The sequence below is a fragment of the Colletotrichum orchidophilum genome (assembly GCF_001831195.1).
Source record: "Colletotrichum orchidophilum strain IMI 309357 chromosome Unknown Scaffold_58.1, whole genome shotgun sequence".
Lineage (NCBI taxonomy): Eukaryota > Fungi > Ascomycota > Sordariomycetes > Glomerellales > Glomerellaceae > Colletotrichum > Colletotrichum orchidophilum.
In genome coordinates this window covers 62,853-84,057 of record NW_019173014.1, presented here as the reverse complement: position 1 = coordinate 84,057, position 21,205 = coordinate 62,853, and the positions used below count along the sequence as shown (strand labels likewise).

Below are 21,205 nucleotides of genomic sequence, written 5' to 3'. Positions count from 1 at the left end.
CGCGTTATCAAATGCTACATGTAAGGTAGGCAAACCAATTTATCCGTAATGGATGAGAAGACCTAAATGCTGCAAGCGAATGCAGCGGGAGCGATGCCCGAAAAATTGTGGGCTATCAGATGGGGAAGGTCTGCAGTCTGCAGTTGTGTTGGATCTTTGGCTAGGAAGCAAGGCTCTTTCATCCTAGCGCTGGCGAGGCATGCGTGTCCCAGATGAATTTTTGCCGGTCAAAATCCTCCACGACGGCCATATGACCGTCGTTGGAAAGCCTCTTGTCGGCCTATTGTCTCATTCGGGTGCGCGGCTTGCTCGGGTTTGCAGGGAGCCGCCCCCCACGCACCCAGATCCATGTCGCGAGAGTGGCCTGTTGGAAGCAAACCTGCATAATTGTCTCCAGCGAAAAGGAGGGGTAACAAGACTTGATTGATCATCTCTCAGACCGATAAGTTGCCAAGTACCGCTGAGCTGGACCACCGGATAAGTCCGAACTAGTTGCTGCCAAAGTTCGCAATCTTGGAATTTGACCCCCTCAATCGCAAACATGTGTCCCGACGACAGCGCCGTAGACCAAGCACCAGCTGCTTCTTCGCCAGTCGCTCCATTGCCAGCTGCAGCCGCCGCCCAGTTAAATGAAGAAACCGAACAGGGCGTCTTCATCGCAGCCGATGAGGTACCACTCCTGTAAGAACCAGAGAAAAACGGACCTCTGACTTTGTACAGACTACCGGTGATGATGCGTCCGTGAGCGAGGTGTGTAGCAAGTTCCACAACCCGTATACTCAAGGAAGAAGCTCACCAAAAGTAGCAAAGCCTTGCTTCATCCACGACGAGTTTGAGCAGCTCCATCCTCGATTATCGAATCGAGAATGGCAGAACGTACCACAGGTACAAGGATGGCAGTCAGTTCAAGGACTTGGCAGATGGTATGTTGTACGGAACTGACAAAACTAGAATATTGGGTGCCCAATGATGAGAGAGAAAACGATAGACTTGGTGTGTATCCTGTTCCTCATTTTCGGCTGACTTCAAAACTGATGAAGTACTGGTAGACTTGCAACATAACTTGTTTATTCGCACATTCCATGATCACCTGGGCAATGCTCCGCCTGCAGATTTTGACGCTAAAGTTGGACGAGTTCTCGATATTGGAACAGGCAGTGGCATTTGGGCCATTGACTATGGCGAAGAGCATCCCGAAGCAGAGGTAAAGTTCACGAAACGAATTGATTATCAGACTTGTTGGCACTGATTTATTCGTGCCCCAGGTCCTCGGCGTTGACCTCTCTGCTGTTCAACCAGAGTTGTATGACTTCTGATCCAATTAAGTGTTTACTATGTTAAGTAAAGACTAACTGTTTGTAAAAGTGTCCCGCCGAACGTAAGGTTCGAGGTCGACGATATTGAGGAGCCTTGGATCTTTTCGGATGCTTTCGACTATATTCATTGCAGAATGATGACGTGGAGTATCACCGACTGGAAGAAGCTATTCAAACAGTCTTATGAGTCAGTCTTTCAACGGCGCCATTAAGTCTGACATACTAATTCTTTTTGACAGTAATCTGAACCCTGGAGGCTACCTGGAGGCCAACGAAGTTGACCTCATTCCCCTATCGGATGACGGCACTCTCAAGGAGGACTCCAATCTCATGAAGAGTGTTCGATTATGGGGTTCTGCAGCAGAAATCTTTGGGCGTCCCTTCGCAGATACACGTCGGTTAAAACAATTCATGGAAGAGGTCGGTTTCGAGGACGTTCAGATGAAGAGATTCAAATGGCCCACGAACAGCTGGCCGAAGGACCGCCATTACAAAGAGCTCGGCGAATGGAATCTCGAGAACATCTCACCTGCCTGGGAGGGGTTCCTAATGGCTCCTTTGACGCGCGCCCATGGATGGACAAGGGAAGAGGCGATAGTTCACATCATGGAGGCCAGGAGAGACATTGCAGACAGGAGTATCCATGCTTACTTCTCAATGTGAGCATTCCTTGAAGACCTCTACGAACATTTTCTTACTGACACCCTTCTAGCTGGTCCATCTACGGAAGAAAACCTGCAAAGGCTGAAAACGCTGAGAGCTAGGTTGAGTTACTGTTTCCAAGGGGCAACCATTGGGGTGGGTGATTCCCTCATCAGCAGCACTTGAGACGGGATTGATGGCATGCCTTATCTTTCTTGAGCCTACGCATGAGCAGGCTACCGTACACTCGACCAACATGAGTAGAATCTAAGACAGTTCCTAGGTATGAGGCCCGCTTCTTCAAGTGACCTTTGGCCCGCCGGTCGGCGGGGGTTTAAGATGGTTTCTTAGCTGCAATGTTGAGCTACTCATTAGCAACTTGGCACAGCTCTTACAAGCGAAGCTGTTGGTGGACATAGCATGCGTCTCACGGTATCTACTTAATCGAAGGCAGAAAAAGCATATTGAATCGGATGCCAACTGCGGTGAAAAGCCTGGAATGCTCGAAGAATATACTCCTCACTGTGCGTTTCAGTTTCAACCAGATGGTGACCGTGAGCGAGGATATACCACTTGAACCCTCGTCAACTTCAAGATCTTATTGCGGATAGTAAGCAAAATGCACTTGAGATCCCTGGCAAAGCATCGCCTTTCCTTCTCAAATTGATTAAATACATAGAGGCTAGCTAGCTAGAGCGTCTCGGCGGCATGAAAAAGAATTCTGTGAAGTGATTGAATACTACTAGTCTGGATCGTCTTTATTGGGAAAACTCAGGTGCGGAATGCAATAGTGGAAAGACGTCTTCAAGCCTGCGCACTCCCAAGTGATGTTGGCAGATCATCGAGGATTTAGGCGTGCCAGGGGTGCTCAAGTCTCAGCGCGGACTGGCTGATATAATGAAGCTTTGCCTATCATTCACCGCAAGGCCAGCCTACTACGGACTACCTATCCATCCCTAAACAAATTAGATACTAAGCTGTTGCGTCTATTCCACCCCAAAAAGTGAGGCGTCTTACACCTGTGCGGAGTGGCAGACATAATATAATGACCTTTCTTTGTTCAATACGACAGACAAATGGAAAAAAGTACGGCTAAACTGCCCATCACATTGAAACTGACATAAAAATTGCTCAACATTGAAACGGAATTGAACCGCTGTTACCTCCCCGAGGTGGGCTCGAACCACCAACCTCCAGATTAACAGTCTGACGCGCTAGCCAATTGTGCCATCGGGGATTTGAGCTGCCGATATCTGTGAAATGAAATTGTGCACTTATGTCTGTAGACTGCAGAAACTCCTTGCAACCTATCCGAAGGCGAGGTAGGTTCCCCACGCGACGCTATGCCGTTGCCCCCAGCTTCTAAGAATAATTCCCCGTGCCAAAAAAAACCCACCAACAATGAACAGAGCACAGAGAAAGAGACAAGGCGATTCATATTGCCTGCCCAATGTCGCACACGAAGATCTCAATTTCGACCGAGTTCAGTCCTTTTCTTATCCTTCTCTCCCTACCCTTACGGATGAGCTTTAGCGGGGCGGCGTCTAGCGGAGATGCCAAAATGACTGGCGCAGAAACAACCCGTGAACATCTTGTCGGTGTCATCCATCCATGAGCCGCCCCCTCCGGAGGCTTCCTCTATTGTCGTCCCATCTGACAGACGCGCCCGCTGCGTCGTTTCCTCGCGCCTTGCCAAGGAGTGGGAGAGTGGGCGCTGAGTAGGCATATGCCCCTACAGACGGTCTGAATTTCCAAACTTGCCTGAAGTCGGAAAAGGGACTGACTGTTGCTCTTTAGACTTTCATGGTTTCCGAGTGAGCATCATTTCTCACCTATCAAAAGATGCATCATGGTTCGATTTCGCCGCATTCCCCATCCTAACGAGATGAGTCTAGCATATCAGTTGTCAGCGGAATTCCGTCCGTTCACCAGATAAGCCGTCAGCGCCTCGCATTTAACTCGCTTCTTTCCCATCTCAATTTACCGCCGCCGCCACCGTCGAGAAGTGCGCCCACTTGCAAATTGCCAGGCTGGCTAATTTTATAGAGTTTGACATCGATTCAGTTTGGGGAATGGACCTATTATCTGTAGGTGTGTGTATGTGTGTGTGAGAGTGTGTGCGATGCGTTCTTGCTCACAGTGAGAGGCTATGTCTGCGCTAATATCGATCGGATTCAACGGCCCCCTTTCGCTGCCGTAAGTGCCGAGTGGTTGCCTTGACCGGCGAGAGGAGGCCATCGAACCCCTCAGCTTGATCCGAAGTCGAGGAGAATGACACAAGACGGTTTGGCGTACGGTGCACCAGACGGCGCTGCCCTCAGGCCCGTGATGCTTAACATCGCCGGGTTGATCGCCGTTGCCGCCCCCTCCCCCTCCGAGACCATCCCGGTGGACGGGATGCGACAGTTGTCGGGAATCAGCCAAGGCTCACACACAACCCTCACTCAACTTCAAATTTTCCGAAAGTCTGAGGACTGGGTAATGCCGGCTCACGGCGGATACCAGATTCCCGGATGCCTGGACTAGCTGCGGTGTGTCGGCACCCACAAAGCTGCTGTCAAACAAAATAAAAAAGTGTCTAAAAGCTTCATGGAATGAACTCCGGATGGGAGAACTGACTCGCGGACAAAGTGTAAATGCGCCCCCGACTGTGACGACCGCAACGACATCGCAGGTCTAGCCATCCGGTTATTAGCCACAATTGGGCGATTTGGCGAGGGATGGACGATAGAGGCACATACCCGTCTCAGAATCAAGGTTTTCATGTCCGATAGTCTGTCAGACTTTCCAGAAACCCTGTGGCGCGTGTCAGCCAACCTGACTGGTGCGGACGACAAGAACAGGGCGTTAGTAACGCGCCACACCACTGTCCAGCGTCAAACGTTGGAGCAAGCCTCAAAGGAATCCGTTAGTTGCATGCTGTGGGACGCCAGACGCTCTCGATATGACGACCAAGTCATGCCATCCCGCAATGGCAACCAGGGCAATCCACCACTTGACAGACCAGCCAACCCCCATTTCAAAAATAGATTGGATATTTCGAGTGGACATTCCCGTGACGCTACTAACAAGGTTGCCACCAACCCGGGCCGCTACCAAAGGGGCACTTCGCGACACTAGGGAGTGAAGTCTGCAAATCGCTCCAAAGCATCATCATCCAGATTCGGTTCGCGGTCTCTCACAGTGCACTTCTCCTGAGCAAGACAACGGGACTAAGAAAAGAGGCCTTCACGCCACTCCGGATTCTCACCGGGTGATCCGTACGCCTATCAAACACTAGCTTACGGGTTGAAGAACGGCAGAAGACCCGAGGTGGCAAACGGTTGGACCCTTCTAACGGAAGTTTAACTACATCAAGCCCTCCCAGATGGGGATCGTGGGAGATTTCCCGAGCCAGTGTTTAGGGCTCAACTCCCATTGGGCAACTGTCCGAGATGATGGTCATCGAGACTCTTTGTGAAATGCTCTCGGAGGGACTAGCATGGCGGGACGACTGCGGACGACCATCGACGGGGTTCCGCAAAGGTCACACGCAAATGACACAATAGTGACAGGACTGGTGACGGTACTCCCTCTCGTCTGGCAGCAGCACGTTGTCAAAACTGAGAGATCGCGATCTTGATGCTGATCAACGACATGTCGCCGAGGTACACGGCTTTCTATCCAGAGAGGGGAGGTGATGGGATGATCCGCACTCTATCGGAGACACAGGGCTGCATCCCAAGGATCGAGGCATCAAACGTCTCACACTACGCTTCATTTACTGACAGGAAGCGAAAACTTACGCAGCGTGATCATGGCGAGCGATGATCTCGCCAATCTTGGGCTCGGGGCATGCGGAAGTTGCAGCTGTGGATGCCAGCGTGCAGAATACATGGTATAGTGGTAAAGTAGCGGAGCGGTGGGCATCTTGTGCTCAGGAGCTGCGCCTGTGCTGAACAAGATACCAATAGTAATTGGACCGGGCGTGCTGTGGCTTTTGCAGCACGGCAGAGACCGTCCAACGTTGCTTGATGATCTGTAGTCTTGGGTGCAAGAAGCCGTCGAGAGATCGGGTGAGGCGTCCCGGCCGGGACGTAATGGCCAGAGTGGAGGGTGCAATCCAGAAAAAGGGGGCTCTATCCGTAGTGAGGGAGGAGATTGACGAATGGCGGATGCTGTGACAAATGCTTGAGGTGCAGCAGATGGAAATGCCGTTCGACCCAACATCAGGAACTTTTTTCCGTTTGCACGCGTCGAAGACCATGGAACCGTTTACAAGCCCCCCCGGGAAGTTGGGGACGGAGCGACTTGACGGCTAAGCAGCCAACAATTAAGCGCACAAAGAAGCCCAAGCTGTGTTGTCGAGCACGTGGAGGCAAGAGGGTGATTGACGGCTGGCAGGGCGGGCCCAACTCAGACCTGTTGGGGACTAAGTTGCGTTCAGCCACAGACCGAGGCAAGCGATGACCTTCGGCGGCCGCAGGGTGCGCTTGCTCTGCGGTAAACCATGTGCCTGGAGCAGCGGAAAAGCAGAAGGCGTCCTGACCTAGCCGTGCCGAGTAAAGTGTCGATAATGAGCGCGGGTCGAGTCAGAGAGGCACAGCGTCGATCAGGTTCGATCATATCATTGACGGTCAGAGAGGCGCTTGACGTTAGGCTTTGGAAAACGAAAGCCAAGCCGAGTTAGGTGCCAAGAGGTTCGTTGCACTAGGCCAGCAGCTGGTTGCTCTTAGCTCGCAACGCTTGTCATGCTGTGAACTGTCAGAGCCCTGGTCACGGGTCAGTGGTGGAGTTCCTCTGCGAATCGTCTAGCAGTGGCTTTCTGAGCCTTTGTCTTGCAGCACACAAGTGGCCTGCATGTAGTCAGCCTGTAGCCAAGTAAGAGAAAGTCCTCAATCATGCGGTATTGCTAGGGAACAGGCATAAAGAACCGGGATTTCGTTACTGTGCCTCGGGAAGGACGAGCGACCTGCGGCGAGAGTTGAGCAAGAGCCATCGGCTCGAGGAGAGCGGAGCCAAGGTCGAATGCGCGGGTTGAGACGGCGATGACATCCGAAGGGTTGGCTAGGATCGAAACCAAAGGTTGTCGTAGGGCCGGGGGTTGGGCTCGAGACATGAGCTCGGGGGGTTTCGGTGTCTCATGAAATGGCGTTTGTAAAGACGTTGGAGAGAGCTCAGGGGTGGGCACTGGGCACGGAACATGAAAAGTCGGACTTCGGGCTCAAGACCCCATGAGCGATGGGCGATAGGCGGCAAGGTGATGCACCATGGCGAAGCAAGAAGCTCCGGGATTGGTAGAAAAACTTAACAAGGTCAGGCCAGCTTAGGTCAGGTCCACGGCGGTGATGCTCGCTCGGTGTGTATAATGTAGGTAATTGTGGGAAATCGAAGTCTCCAGTGCGAGGATGGGCCCAGGAGTCGGGTAAAGACCGCAGATAGACAAGCTGTCCGTTAGGTAAAGTGTCTCTGTACGGAGTACGGAGTACGGAGTATTACCTACCTTGCAAAGTTGCGAGTGGCAGATGAAGGAGGCATTAGGGCTGTCGTTGTTCGCTTCTTCCTGCCAGGTAGGAGGACCTGGGCGAGGGTACCACGGTTGGTCTTGCTGCTGTTGGCATTGCCATTGGAGACTCGGAGGTGCAGTTGTTGCAGGCAGGAGATGTGGGGAGGTCAACCAAGGACTGGAGCGCGCTAGAAAGAGAAGGCAGAACGCAGGCTTGGTTTGACACCAACCTGAGGTAGGCAAGACCTGTGAGACTGATGCAGAGGCAAGCCCGTGGCAGGTGCACACAACACTCACCTGTTCCTGCCCCCGGCTACTACTGGCTAGTGTCTCCCGATCAGGCAACTTAGCTGTTTCTAAATTTAGGCATTGCAAGGCAGCCATCTGACCGGGGTAGGAGAGGCCAATCACCTGTCACCTGCCATCCGCTTCCTGCCTTTTTTTTTTCCCCCTTCCATTCTTTCCAGTCTCCTCTCTCTTTTTGACCAGTGACCAACCACCACTGGCACCACAAAAAAGTATTTTGGGTTTCCACAGCTTTAATTCAAAGAAGAGGGCCAGGCGGAAAAAAAAAAAAAAAGAAAAAAAAAAAAAGCCACCAGGATCAGATTGGCTCGGCAAATCGGCTCTTTGCGCTGCTGGGGGGGCACGGCGGAACTAACCTTGTTCAGCCAGGGAAGGAACCTTGCAGTCTTCAACCCATGCGGTTGCTTGTCTTTGCCTTAGGTAAGGTGCTACCTACTTCGCATCTTCTGTCTCAACTGCCCGCGCTTACCTTAGCAATGTTCATGCCCACTTAAGCTTGAAAGAGGAGGATTTAACGAATATTGCATTTAGCCAAGAGACGTTACCTCGGGATTTCCCCTCACAAAGTCGGGAAGCCACGCCGCGAGACGGGTGACGCCAAGACTTCGGGGTAACGATTAATCGAGACAACACAACTTGAGCAGTTGCCAGATATCGTCCCTTCCTTACCTACCTTACCTAAAGTGTCCTCCCCCCGATGGCTAGCTGCTAGCATCCACAGACACAAAAGTCCTGGATTCCCCAAGTGCTTGTCGCCTCAGCCCAAGAAGGAGGAAAGACGTCATCATGGGGCCATGTTCCAAGCAATTCTTACCTAATCTGACCGGGCAAACCACTCGATGCCTTCTGCCTCTCTCTCAATCTCCTCTACCTCATTATCCAGAACGAGTCGGGTCATGAACTTTTGCGTTTCTCGGCCTCGCTGCACTTGAACCGAACCCACGCTAGCGGCCGATTGGACGACATGAGACGACGACTTCTCGCTTCAGTTCTCTCCATGGATATCTCAAATGTTGAGGTGACAAATCCACAACGCCGCACCAGAGTGGCCCGTCTGGCACCGCGCAGTTGGACATGATCCTGTCAACATGCACATCATCCGCCTTCAAGACAAGGTTTGTCGTCGTTCAGGCTCGCTCTGTTGCTGGTCCAGTACTCCATACCGACGACATAGACTTCCACATTGTACTATACTTCCCCTAAGCGTCAGTCTATCCATTTTTGCCAACAACCAGCCAACCATGTTTGGCACTCAAACCCATCACAATCACCAAGCTTCCACACACACCTACACACCCCTCCCTCCATGCAAACCCCTATCAGATTCCAACCATTCATAGTGCTCATACGCCCCCCCGGTCATTGGCCTCCCTCGACGTTCCTCTGCTCCGCTAAGCGGTGGAACTCCGACGCTTCCCCTGCCGAATGTGCCCGGTATGCCGTCCAAGACATGGTGGGGAAGGGTGGCCCTGCCCATTTTCCAGAAGCCCAGTAGAAATGCCAACAATTTTACAGCAATTAACGACCATTAAACGAGACTGGCCGCTGTCGTCCACGACGGAGACGGACGGAGCAGCTTGAGCGAATTACTCATATGACATTCTCCGTCTCGCTGCCGACAGAGTGCGTATCGTCTATCCTCACGCTTTCGTCTTGGACCTACAGACACTCCCAGCCCCATCGAATCGACATCCCATGCTCTGATCAGTCATCATCACCCTCGTCTCCAAGCCCCCCCCCCCCCTGTTGGACAGCAACGGACCCCTTGGAGATTTTAAACCTGGCCGGCGAAAAAGATCATCGGCAAAGCAAAATCTGCTAATGACTCGGCCGACGAGACGCTATATAGATTGGCATCTGGCAGCATGGCTGCCCGTCTAAACCCCCCGAGCCCGTGGCCATCATGCTCGCGAGTCGCCCATGCCTGTCCCCGGCTCGGACTCGCAGCGGATAAACTACCTTCATCAGCAAAAGTCCATGGCAGAGTCGCATCTTCTCCGCACCGAAGAGTTCTCGACGTGAAGCAAAGCTTGGAGACCCTGGCCAAGCCCATTGTCGAATAAAGGCCCAGGATACTTGAGGTCATGCGCCATATCAACATATCACCGCCATCCACTCTGCTGATTGGCATCGCTTGCATGCGTCTCTGCGTCTCTGTGTCTCTGTGTCGCTGCATCTCTGCCTCTGTCTCTGCCTCTGTGGCTGATCAATGTATACCCACCGACTTAACCGCTGCTCGGATGGCAACTGCTTTCTGCAGTCGGCCACTAGCTCGGCAGTTTGCCCTTTTCACCGCCTCCCGCCCATCGGGTCTATGGACACCAAGCCTTGCTTGGTTTGAGGAGTCTTCCGCTACCAGAAGATCAGGTAGCGCTTGACAAACATGGCGGGTCGGGGTGGACAGAAAGCTAGCCCCGAAACTCCGCTAGCTCCGTGGCGAACTCACAGCTGGACTGACTATCCACAGATCTTGAGGGAGCCTCACGGTCTCACCGGGCAGCCGGACTCGTGGATTCTCAAAGGCTGCAAAAATATACCGGGCAACTTTGTGTGTATGCGTGTAAAAAAAAACAAAAACACTCCTTTCTGTGGGCTCCATCGCACGAATATCAGTGTTGGAGAGGCAGATCTCTTCGCCTAGCGTCGAGGCTTCCGGGACACCCCATGCATCGTCTGCTCACCGCGCTCGGCCGTCGCGGCTCGCACAACGTCCAACTCACATATGCGGGTCAGTGATGCGCACAGGGTTCTCCTTTGCCCTGTCGGCCGCAGAACCAATGGCAGCTGGTGGCCACAATGTTTTCACCATCACAGCGATCAGCCCGCGCTGTGCCCGCGCGCTGGAAGAAATTCCACCATCTCGCCGTGACGGCGGCAGTGGAGACACGTCAGATCAGCTAGCTATCTGCAGGGCCGATTTCGAACCCAACATATCCCCCCTAGAGGCTTCTCTGATTGAGACTTTGACTCGTCCCGAGCGTGAGATCGTCTTTGCGCCTAAATCAAACGCGACGGCGGATGTCGATCACCAACGAGTCTACCGGAGACGGAGCGAACGGCGTGCTTCAAGTCGCTGCCTGTCGGCGACTTGACGAGTGAGGTGACATTCCAATGCTACGCATCATCGACAGACCGCCGGCGTGCTATGGAACGTTGCGTCTCTCAGCACTAGTCGACGACGCACACGCATGATATTGCTGACGTTGCCGCATATGGCGAAGACAGAGGAGGAAAAAAAGAATTTTGTGGCTCCAGAGCAGCAAATGCCGTTGCCCAAAGGACCCTGAGACGTCTCTCCAAAGCAAAAGTGCGCGCGGTGCGAATATGACCGAAATCTCGCAGACAGCAGTGAAAGAAGGTTATTTAAGAATAGAAACCCGCCTTTCCGGATACGGCAAAATCCAGACGCCCTCAACCATGCTTCTGCATGGATATTGGGATGAGGGCACCATCTCGGAGCCTCAGGCCGTTGGTCGTTATTCGCCGGCCAATCGACTGAGACACACAGTGACTTCGGCCGTCGACTGGGAGGGAAAAAAGTGCCATGATGTGGTGCTTTTGTTGTCAGAGGCTCGCTAACGCTCACATCACCGTATGGACCGAATTACGCAGACGGGCCGAGAAGCGTATGTTGATGTCAAAATGATGCAGGTTTCTTTCGAATCTCCTGCACCACCGACCTCTGAGGCCTCGTGTGCTTCTCGTTCCTGCATTCCTGCACCGAGACTTCGGATGGTCGGGAGATCACGTCCGGCGGCCGCCCTCCGATCGCCGTCCGACCGCCTTCTGACCAAGCTCCCTCCCGTTTGCCTCGGTTTCTTGGACCCCAGGAGCGAGCGCCCCCATCTCCAAGAGTCCAACATCCCGCCCAGCAAGGCCCAACCCACTCGTGATGTCTCTTCGGAAGATTATCTCGCTGCTACTGCTTCACACCGCTGCTGGCCAACGAATGGCAGACTCCATATCAATGTTTGGTGTGCCGGTCCTGGTGTGTCCTGTGTCATGAAAGGGCATCCCTGGCAGTTTGACAGGGTTGGCAGGAGAGCCACACGGGGCGGTCAGGCACAAAGAAGCGGACCTCACGCGGACCCGGCCAGAGACGGACGGCTCTTGACGCGCGCGCGCGCGCTCGCTCGCTCTCGTCGGCCTGTGTGGAAGCTGACTTGCTGGACATTGATAACAGCCACCGCCACCACATGAGCGTCACACCCCCGACGGCCGGGACAGACAGGTTGATGATTCGTTGCTAGCTGCGCTAAGCGGTGACACCAGCTGCCTCGTGGTTTGCGACGGCTATCTAAGATCTCGTTGACTATTCGGGAAAGCTGCCTCTGACGAGCCCCCCCCTTCATGTTTCTCATTCCAGGGCTGGAAAAGCAGAGCATGGGTAAGATACCCTGGCAGGGCACGCCAAAAATGGACACGAGAAACTGCTGTTTCAGCCAACCAGAACCAGAAAAACGCCCTGCAACTCCGATCTCCCAGCCCCTTGCAGATTGGTACAGGCATGTTCAAACAACGACAAGAGCCAAGAGCAGAGATGGAGATCCTGGAAAGAAGCGACCCGCGCCCAACCCCAGCGCGGCGGAGCAGTAAAGGCTTCGGAGGAAATGCGACTAAGCCTCGAGGCTCGGGAGACAGAGATCCCCCAACAAGATTCGTTCTACTTGAGACGGAGCTTCAAAATATCACGTCTTGTTCTTGCTGGGGTGGGGTGAATCGAATTAACGTTTTTTTGTCTTTGAATTAGTCTTCTCCACCGACTTCTCACTATGACTCGCTGGGCGACGCACCCGCCTACGGATTTTGATACCAAGCAATAAGGCAAAGCTGCGCTAGCGAACCCACCTTGGTGAAGCTGGACGCCAAAGCAGAGCGGGGAAACGATCGTGGTGTACTCTTTTTTTTTTTTTTTTTTTTTGGTCCATTCACCCAATTTTTTTTCTTCCTTTTTATGCCCCCCCTTCTTCCTTGCTCTTCTCCAAGCCTTTGGCCGAAGGGTCTTGGGCGGAGAGTTCCTGCGGGTATGACCTAACAGCAATAACCTCAAACCTTAGTCCCAAGATCTGCCCGAGTCGCCTTCATGATTTGACATTTGGTTGGCTCCGGCACTCGTCTGAAGTGCATCGGAACACTGACGAGGGACAGGCTGTCAGCCTCCGGAGACGAAAATGGGATCATGAATTGTTTCTCAGACTCGGCAGGGACTTTGATCATAGACAGGGGACAACCTCAAGGGATCGACGTTGACGCGAGTCGGAGAAATAACACAAGGCAGAGATCACAGGCCCCCAAACGTCGCACCGAGATGGTTGGACGCCGTGTCATTGCTTACTTGCTTCACCAGAAAAGCACAAACTACCAAGCACTTTTGATGGTTTATTTTGGCAGCGGCAGCATTTCCTACTACCTAGATCCATACCATGCCATGGAGGATGGCGGGTATGGCTGGAGTTTGTCAATCAACCCCCTGCCTCGGCATCGACCCAGGTCCTGGTAGGGAACTTGTGTGAGTGCTGTGGTTCGAAAGCTCGGACGCGACGGCACACGCTTGAAACCATGTCTTGAATGACCGTCAGGTCTCTCTGGCTGATGTAACCTGGCTATTCCTTGACCGTTTCTAGCGTCGCGGAGAGCTGTAGCTTGGGCCAGGAGAGCTCTCACATCGCCAGATGTTCCTCGGCTGTTCTCTTCAGGACTGTTCACCAGCTTGGCCGCTCGTTGGTACTCTGGGCGCCTTCATTCTCGTTGTCGCCGCGTCACGCTGGCGCTTCTTTCGGCATAGTATACCACGGGGCAAGGTCCGCCTGGGTGATGGGGAGCCCTAGAGGGAAGTACGCACGGATGCCCATGATCCATTGCCGCATAAAGTTCGCCGGTCGTTCTAGTGGACTAGGAATGGGAACAGGGTCCTTCCACTTCCGGTCGGGATGGGAAAGGACACTCTCTCTTCATTAGTGGACAAGGACCGGGGCGGGGCACCAGCTGAGAGTTCGAGCTTCTTACCCTCCAAGCTTGTGGCATGACGGGAGTCGAACTCTCCTGCTTTTTGGAAAGTTCTCGCCGCGGCAATGTCAGCTTCCAGAGATGTCGAGACCACGATAGCAGAGAAGCACTCGTCATCAGACTTGGGACGATTGCGTGTGCAACTTCGGGACACGGAAGCTTCTGTTCTCGTGGGATCGAACTCTGAACAACCACGCAAGAGCGAAGCAGAAGGAATTGTACGAACATTGGCGATGCAGACATATTATGGAGGCATGCCGCACGCCACCAGCAACATACCCATGCCCGCAGAGGCTATTTGTTGGACCCCAGTGCTAGGGCCGCTCGATTGGGGTCATAGGGCAGGCGGTAGGTACAAGAGAATGGGCGTCGGGTGTCGTTAGGAATGGAGAGAGCCACTCGCTGTGGGCGTACGGATACACGCGGAGAGAACCGCTTTCACTGCGGCCATGGGTTCTGACACTGGCGACGGACGGTACTGCATGTCACCACACCAGCAGAGAAGCAGGCCGGGGCAAAGAAAAAAGAAAAAGGTGAGCAAGTCCACATGACGATGTTGGCCTCCTTGTCGGGCTCTGACTGGATGCATCTTGAAGAGCACCCTCTCAGGTTCTCAGCCCTGGGGGAGACTAGTCGGACGCAGACCACGCAGGTTCAAATGGCGAATGCCGAGGGTAGTGGATTGTTACTCTGGGCGGTGCTCAACTCATGGTCGCCTCCTGCTATTCACATACTAAAGGTCCCGCAACCCAGTTGTCGACGCTATTACCTAAGCCACCTGAGGTGGCCAGCCGGGCGACGGTGGTCAACCGAGCCAGGAGATGACCTTGGTCACATCTTGACAGAGAGGCCCATTAAGGAGGGGCCCACGGAGAAATTTCCATCCGCAAGACCCAAACATGAAGCTTCTGGCGGCTATGGAGATGTTGTCCGGGGCCGCGGAGTCTGTATGCCCCTTAATTCATCTGTGTTCGCCTTCATCTCAGAGTCTATAGTTGGGACGGACGAAAAAAGCAGCGGATACTGCTTGCCGCCCGAGCTTCGGTCTGACAGGATGCTTTGGCTCCTGCTCCAACATTGACATTGCCTAGATTTCCTGCTGAAGGGTCTCCCGAGAAAGGGAGGGCACAGAGCCAAACTCGCATGAAGCTGAGCCAAGTGGCTGTCCGAGACTGGACAGCGAGCGGTGCTCTGTCATCGGCTGAGTGGACGCGTTGCACGAGCATGTTTGCATGAGCATGACCGGCGAGGGAGGGCGAGAGACCGAAAGGGGAGATGGGATGGATGGACTGGGGACGTTGCCCTTGGCTGGCTCGGCAGCGTCGCAAAGAGTCACCGGCACAGACGCTGGCACAGACGAGCAGCGATGCAATACTCGCTGACTGGCGATTGCTTCGCCTCCATCGTGTTGACTGGCTCCCTGCCGACACCTTGCCCACAACGTGTCATTGGACTGGATCGGGACAAGATTGGCCCCTGCCCCTATTCTCTGACCTTTGAAGCTCATTCAGCTTCTCGGCCGGTGGTCGCGAGGTTCGTTCAAGCGAGCATCGAAAGAGGTTGTACGGAGCGGTAATGGAACACTATGGCATGGCATGGCATCAGCGGCGCGATGCAGTGATGCCATGATGGGCCGGTAGCGGGTACAGCAAAGGTAATGAAGCCATCCCTGAAGGAGACAAGCAGCAAACGCAGCCGCGAGACCAGCGGCAGAATCACCAACAGCAGCTGCTGCGAGGGCGCCAGGAAGGCGAGGGTAACAGAGGCAACGGCGCCCTGTGCCAGCGCCCGAGGAGAAACCAGCCACACACAGCGGATGGCTAACTGGGAAGGGCATAGCAGAGGAACGCGCTAGAAAGTCGCCAGATGGAGATGGTGCGGCTTATCTAGCGCTGGAGAGGATGTCTCTCTTCCGGCGAACTCAGGTGGGACGTGAAAGCAAAAAGCGAAGCAAAGCATGAGGCGCAGCAAACCCAAGGGCCGTCTCCCAGTGGCCGGCTGGCTATGGAGGGGGGAGTGCGAAAGGAGGTGGAAATTCGGCATGGGCACGACGTTAGCATGAGAGACGGCGATTCCCACAGCTGTTCAGCCCGTTGCGGACTAGATTCATCAGCCCGCGGCGTGGGGAGAGAAAGTCTCGTGAGGAGAGGGCCAGGTGAGGGCCAAAGAAAGTTCTTTCGCCCTCTCACAGTGTCACTCATACTCAATTACCTACTTACCTATTCATTTCTTCTCTTACCCCCCCTCCTTCTCTCGCTCACCCTCCCGTCTCGACCCCACCGCCTGTTTTCACTTCTAGGTCACTCCCACCGGCGGCCCCCAATGAGTGGTGGCTCTATTGCCCCGGCCCCGGTCTCTCGCTCCCTCTCTGCCTTAGTTTTTGCCAGTGAGAATCGCCGCCGCCTTTGGTTGGGGCCCAAGAAGCCGGCTCACCCACGGGAGGAGGGGCCCGGGGTTATTTTTAATTTTGGCTCTCTTGGTTCGACTTTTGGCGGGTGAACGGGGAGTTTGGCGGTGCGGTGGACAAATAGCACACTGCCCGGTATCGGTACTGCACAAGATTGACATTTTGGGCGTAGTCATGTCTTTACACTCGACACTACGACCCTACTACGGCCGTCTTTGACAGATACCGACCTTGATAGACACGGTAGGCGCGGAATAGCGCAGAGTCTCTGCTCGTCTTGCTCGTCTAAGCAAATCCCAGCCTACGACTACCGGAGACTGGAGCGAGCTGTTCGGATCTCGTGTCAATACACGCCCGAACAACGAGACATAATGATGGCCGTTGATATCAAGCTCATCAGACATGCCTTCGAGTACCTGAGTAAGTACCTATCCACCCGTGCCGACGGCGTCGACAACGACCCTTTCTCTCTTCTCTCAATCTTATTCAACCCCCATTCCTCTAGCATGTATCTTCTTCCGCCTTGCCAGCTCCTCGATGAAAATAATTACTCCTTCCACCTCCCATTCTCATTCTCTCGTCTCCCCCCAGTCTCCACATGCATTAAAGTACACGCACGCGCCTGCGTTACCTTCTGTACGGACACACAGCCAACCCTTACCATCCCTCACCTCACTTCTTGGATTGACCAAAGCCAGGATCCCTGCTCTTATCCCCCTTCCCATCTTAGAGTCCCATCTCCTTCCTGCCCATCTTAACAGGCATCACGATTCACTCCTGCCCCCCCTACAGACGACAACGGTACAGAGCGAAGAAAGAAGAATAAGCTCCGCGACACACTAATCCTCACCGACACACTCCAAGCCTCTCTATTCAACAGGCTCAACCCCAGCCGCGGACAAATCTGTCGGAATCCGCGAGAACCCTGTTTCGTTTGGACCCGACAACCTTCTGGATCCGTCATTGCTGAGGTACTCACTCGGCCTCTTATCACCTTTGGAGAGGCATCCGCAGTTGGCGAGCAACGACATAGTGTATGCACACGAAGACACACACAAATACATAGATACATCCCGCCCACCGTTGCGAGAGAGTTAATGACCCGGTATGTACGGATTTCACACCTTGCCTAGTCCCAGCAACGATCCCAGCACGGACGGCCCCTCCCCTCCACAGTCCACACATGTCCCTGTCCCATCCAGTCTCTCTCTCTCTCTTTCTCTCTCCTTACATAGCCCTGCACCTTGCACCCGCACCTACGCCTGGGGTCTGCGCACCTGGACATCTCATCCACATCCACACACGCGCACACCCTCGCCAGATGGAGGAGCACGGCTGCAGCAACCTGCACAGCACAGCTGTTTTTCTCTTTGCTTTTCCTCTGCCATTGCTCACAGGCCGTACACCGATATTTCCACCCGGTTGTCATGCCTTGCCCGATTAGGCCGAAGCTGGTGTGGCACTTCTCAACCGTGTGTGCCGCCCTCTTCCTGAGAGCCTGTGTGTGAGTGGTGTGTTTCCATGTGTGTGTGTGCTCTTGTGCTGTGCCTGCTGCGGCCACTGTCTCTCCTCTTGGGCCGTGAGGGTGCCATTATTTAACTGTATCTATCCCCCAGCTCATCTGCCGCCGCCTTTGCCCGTCTCCCCTCCCCTCAGACTACATCAAACATCAAACCTCATCAGCCTCGTTGAGCTGCTCGCGCTGTCCTCAATCACATTCGCTTTTTCCTAACTCTACTCTTAGGAAGTCCTCGTTGACTCCTGTCATTCGCTTTTGCGTTCTTGTGTTTTTCCTTCTTCCACCAAAATCTCAAAACCACCCTCCTCGAAGCCAACCTCCTCCCGCCCTCTTGTTTTCCCAGCAGGACCAGAAAAGGGAAAAACAAAACTGGAAAAGAGAACTGGAACCCCCTCCCAAACCGCGCCCAGTCCACCCCGGCAGTTTCGAAGCATCTATCGCCAAATACCCTGGTCTCCAGCCTCAACAACCTTTCGGACAGGCTAGCTTACAACCCCGCCTCTCCCATAAGCCGGCCTACAACCAGCAAATGCTTCATCATTGAAAACCGGTCTTCTGATCAACCACACTCGCTTTTTCGGGAACAGATGACAAGAGAGATACGAAGGAATTTGAGAAACGCAGAACCCATCGCCCACCCACGATCGCTATTAGTATTAGGAACTGGGAAAAGAAGAAGAGAAAAGCAAGGAAACCAGGGACAGAAAGAGACGTGAGAGGAATCCGCCAAATCGATTACCGAGCACAGCGGCCTTCTTTAACAACTTTCTTGTTGTCACCTCGCACCAAGCGCCTGACCAACCTTCTCCCGATCGCTTGCACATCCAAGGAACCATTTGCTCCCTCGCGTCGCCTGCCCCAGTCTATCGACGACCTTCTGCAGTATTGAAGTCAAGTCTTGGGATTAAGCCTCGCGCTGCTTTCTCAGTAACGATACTCCACTCGCTTTCCACACACGGCCTTCTTTCCGTGTGTACTTCCGATGTGCGTCTTGCCTGTCTCTGTCTCGCGCTCAATACTGACATGTCTAGTTCTTTCGTTTAGTTCATCCCACGCTTACAATGGCCGGTCCTGGTGGTGGTCCTCCCCGCCGCAGTCACACCAAGTCCCGCAAGGGTTGTGAGACCTGCAAGCGCCGTCACATCAGATGCGACGAGAACTTTCCCCAATGGTGTGTACCTCTTGCTTCGTTCTCGATCCACCAACTGACACAGCCAGCCGCAACTGCACCAAGCACAAGATTCGCTGCCCTTACAACGATATGCCCGTCCCAGAGGACAGATCAACGACGCCGGACAAGGCCGACCTCATGTGGACTCCTGAGGTCGAGGCAGAAATCTCGCAGTGGCAGCAGACGGGAATCTTCCCGTTCCCCTCTCTCAACATCTACCCGGCACCTAACCCCCAGTACTTGTCCGTCGAGGATCTCAGATTGATCTACCATGTGGCATCCATCTGCAACGAGTTGGCGGCTTTTGATGCCAACGGCTTCACACTCTGGACACGTCAGATTCCCACGTAAGTAGCAGTCTGCCAATCAGACGTCGAGCCGTACTGATCCAAAATAGAATCATCAAGATTGGAGCGACGAACGCATACGTTATGCATGCGCTTTTGGCCTTCTCAGCTACGCATATTGCCTTCCTCACCGACTGCCCCCTGGTGGGCAACATGGCATACGAGCACCGCGGCGTTGCCCTCAAGGGTCTGCAGGAGGCTATTGGCATGTTCAATCGCGAGACGTCGGATGCCGTCTTGGCGGCCTCTCTTGTTCTGTCGTGGCAAGCCACGGATTGGTAGGCAGCCCACAGCGATTACCCGATATGCAGTGCCGCGCTAACACCAAAATTCGCAGGCGGAGCTGGACCCAGCTCATGCAAGGAACCTCATCGGTATGTTGTACACAGGAAGCCGTCAGGGTTGAGGAACGAGGAACGTTATTAACTCGCATCGTGCAGGTCATCGAAGCCATGGACTCCTGGAAGCACGAATCCCAATTTGGCGACTTCATCGCCGAGAGCTGCACGTTCCCAACCGCTCCCGCCTCTCCCAGTCCGGACCACAAGCCGAGTCAGCCACGCAAGGAGGACATTGACGCCTTCAACCGCACCCTGGTTCAGCTCCAAAAGGTCGAGGCCCATCTCAAGCACAATAAGGAGGACACCAAGTCGATCCAGCAGTTGATCAGCTTCCTCAAGGGCGCCCGCAAGGTCAGCCCCACGTTGTCCGTCTCCCAGCAGTTTGAGCGCCTGCGCCCCCTGCGGACGTGGCTCTTCTGGCTGCCGGTCATGTACCTCAAGCAGACGGGCGGCTCGCCCAGCGCACTCATCATCATTGCCTATTATTACACGGTGGCCCTGATCATGGAGCGTCTGTTCACTGAGATTGGCGCCGCCTACTTTGGCAGCCTATCCATTGGCCCCGTCGAGGAAATCGCTCGCCGCCTCCTGTCCATCAACATTTCGGCCAACCACGACGGCGACCTGCAGACCCCGCTGACGCTCATGGAGTTCCCCATTGACACGGTCAACGAGTTCCGCTCGAGGATGGGTTGGATCCAACCCGCGAGGACGCCCTCGTTCCCGCAGTTCAACCCTCCCAACTTCTACATGAACGAGCCGGTTCCCCTGCCGCCCGTCAGCGAATCATATCTGTCGTACGGTCACAACCCTGCCTTCAGCTACAGCGCCGAGTCCCTGCAGATGCTCAATGCCGAATCGGCGCCGCCCAGCAACGTCTCCCCCTTGGTGTTGTCGTCCCCGTACGTAAACTCGCAGTACCTCAACATTCCCAGCCCCAATTTTGGCGGCTACAGCCCGGCATCTTCGACCTTTGAGGGCTCCGTTGCATACAGCGACAACGAGGAGTACGGCTCGTACGAGAGCTATGACATGAGCGGCGTGCCTACCCCCATCGTCGGCGGTTCCCACAACTTTGGCGTCGGGTTCGTCTCTCCCACCACCCAGCAGCCCGTGTGGATCTAGAAAGGCCCTGCCCCCCCCCCCTCCCATGGCACCCTCGATAACCACTACGGCTCAAAACAATTGTCGCTTGGAAAGAATGCCGGATTGACCGCCGCTCAGGATGCCAACCACCCCTACCTACCCGCCACCGGAGGATTCCAACGTCCTCGCATCATCTTCGCTGAACACGTTGCCTCCCTCCCCGTTCCTCCACCCCGAACTCTTCGGCATGCTCCCCCTTCCCGAGTCACCCGTCCCTCGCGGCATACCCCTTCCGCGTCATCGGCACACCCCGTCATCGTCTGTCACGGGCGAGTCTCCCCTGTCAGTCAGCACACCTTTCCCACCGCGCAACCAACAGCGATTACCATCGACGCCGACCTTTCAGTTCATCAGCGAGAAGGGTAAGGAGCGAGAGACATAGGGATTCTGTCTGCCCTCTGCTCCCTTACACAAGTTCTTTTTCATCACCATCGTTTGGGACCCATTTTGATTTCTTAACACCCTTTAATACTACCTACCTGCTGCATCGACACACTACGCCAATGTACACCACACTCC

The 21,205-nt window shown here is 54.3% G+C and overlaps 9 protein-coding genes across 9 annotated transcripts; 6 read left to right on the top strand and 3 right to left on the bottom strand.

Moving 5' to 3' along the window:
- Positions 1–541: 541 nt before the first annotated feature.
- CORC01_07305 (uncharacterized protein) lies at positions 542–2,080 on the top strand (the record flags this gene model as incomplete). The annotated part of the gene is made up of 7 exons (XM_022618942.1): positions 542–681; positions 841–923; positions 1,050–1,204; positions 1,266–1,303; positions 1,366–1,503; positions 1,556–1,975; positions 2,029–2,080. The coding sequence occupies 7 exons, from the start codon at positions 542–544 to the stop codon at positions 2,078–2,080; spliced, it is 1,026 nt and encodes a 341-aa protein (XP_022474554.1).
- A 2,149-nt stretch (positions 2,081–4,229) lies between these two features.
- CORC01_07304 (uncharacterized protein) lies at positions 4,230–4,484 on the top strand (the record flags this gene model as incomplete). Its single annotated transcript, XM_022618941.1, has 1 exon — positions 4,230–4,484. One exon carries the CDS (start codon positions 4,230–4,232, stop codon positions 4,482–4,484), a length of 255 nt encoding a protein of 84 aa, XP_022474553.1.
- Positions 4,485–5,714: 1,230 nt separating this feature from the next.
- Positions 5,715–6,167, bottom strand: CORC01_07303 (uncharacterized protein; the record flags this gene model as incomplete). Its single annotated transcript, XM_022618940.1, has 1 exon — positions 5,715–6,167. The coding sequence occupies one exon, from the start codon at positions 6,165–6,167 to the stop codon at positions 5,715–5,717; it is 453 nt and encodes a 150-aa protein (XP_022474552.1).
- Positions 6,168–6,881: 714 nt separating this feature from the next.
- On the bottom strand, positions 6,882–6,992 carry CORC01_07302 (uncharacterized protein; the record flags this gene model as incomplete). Its single annotated transcript, XM_022618939.1, has 1 exon — positions 6,882–6,992. One exon carries the CDS (start codon positions 6,990–6,992, stop codon positions 6,882–6,884), a length of 111 nt encoding a protein of 36 aa, XP_022474551.1.
- Positions 6,993–10,526: 3,534 nt separating this feature from the next.
- Positions 10,527–10,841, top strand: CORC01_07301 (uncharacterized protein; the record flags this gene model as incomplete). The annotated part of the gene is made up of 1 exon (XM_022618938.1): positions 10,527–10,841. One exon carries the CDS (start codon positions 10,527–10,529, stop codon positions 10,839–10,841), a length of 315 nt encoding a protein of 104 aa, XP_022474550.1.
- Positions 10,842–11,343: 502 nt separating this feature from the next.
- Positions 11,344–11,949, top strand: CORC01_07300 (uncharacterized protein; the record flags this gene model as incomplete). Its single annotated transcript, XM_022618937.1, has 1 exon — positions 11,344–11,949. One exon carries the CDS (start codon positions 11,344–11,346, stop codon positions 11,947–11,949), a length of 606 nt encoding a protein of 201 aa, XP_022474549.1.
- A 616-nt stretch (positions 11,950–12,565) lies between these two features.
- CORC01_07299 (uncharacterized protein) lies at positions 12,566–12,999 on the top strand (the record flags this gene model as incomplete). Its single annotated transcript, XM_022618936.1, has 2 exons — positions 12,566–12,671; positions 12,707–12,999. Coding segments are annotated over 2 exons (399 nt in total), but the record flags the coding sequence as incomplete, so codon positions are not given.
- Positions 13,000–13,633: 634 nt separating this feature from the next.
- Positions 13,634–14,239, bottom strand: CORC01_07298 (uncharacterized protein; the record flags this gene model as incomplete). Its single annotated transcript, XM_022618935.1, has 2 exons — positions 13,634–13,957; positions 14,198–14,239. 2 exons carry the CDS (start codon positions 14,237–14,239, stop codon positions 13,634–13,636), a joined length of 366 nt encoding a protein of 121 aa, XP_022474547.1.
- Positions 14,240–18,742: 4,503 nt separating this feature from the next.
- CORC01_07297 (uncharacterized protein) lies at positions 18,743–21,068 on the top strand (the record flags this gene model as incomplete). The annotated part of the gene is made up of 6 exons (XM_022618934.1): positions 18,743–18,852; positions 18,900–19,199; positions 19,250–19,477; positions 19,537–19,573; positions 19,640–20,625; positions 20,765–21,068. 6 exons carry the CDS (start codon positions 18,743–18,745, stop codon positions 21,066–21,068), a joined length of 1,965 nt encoding a protein of 654 aa, XP_022474546.1.
- Between the last annotated feature and the right edge of the window lie 137 nt (positions 21,069–21,205).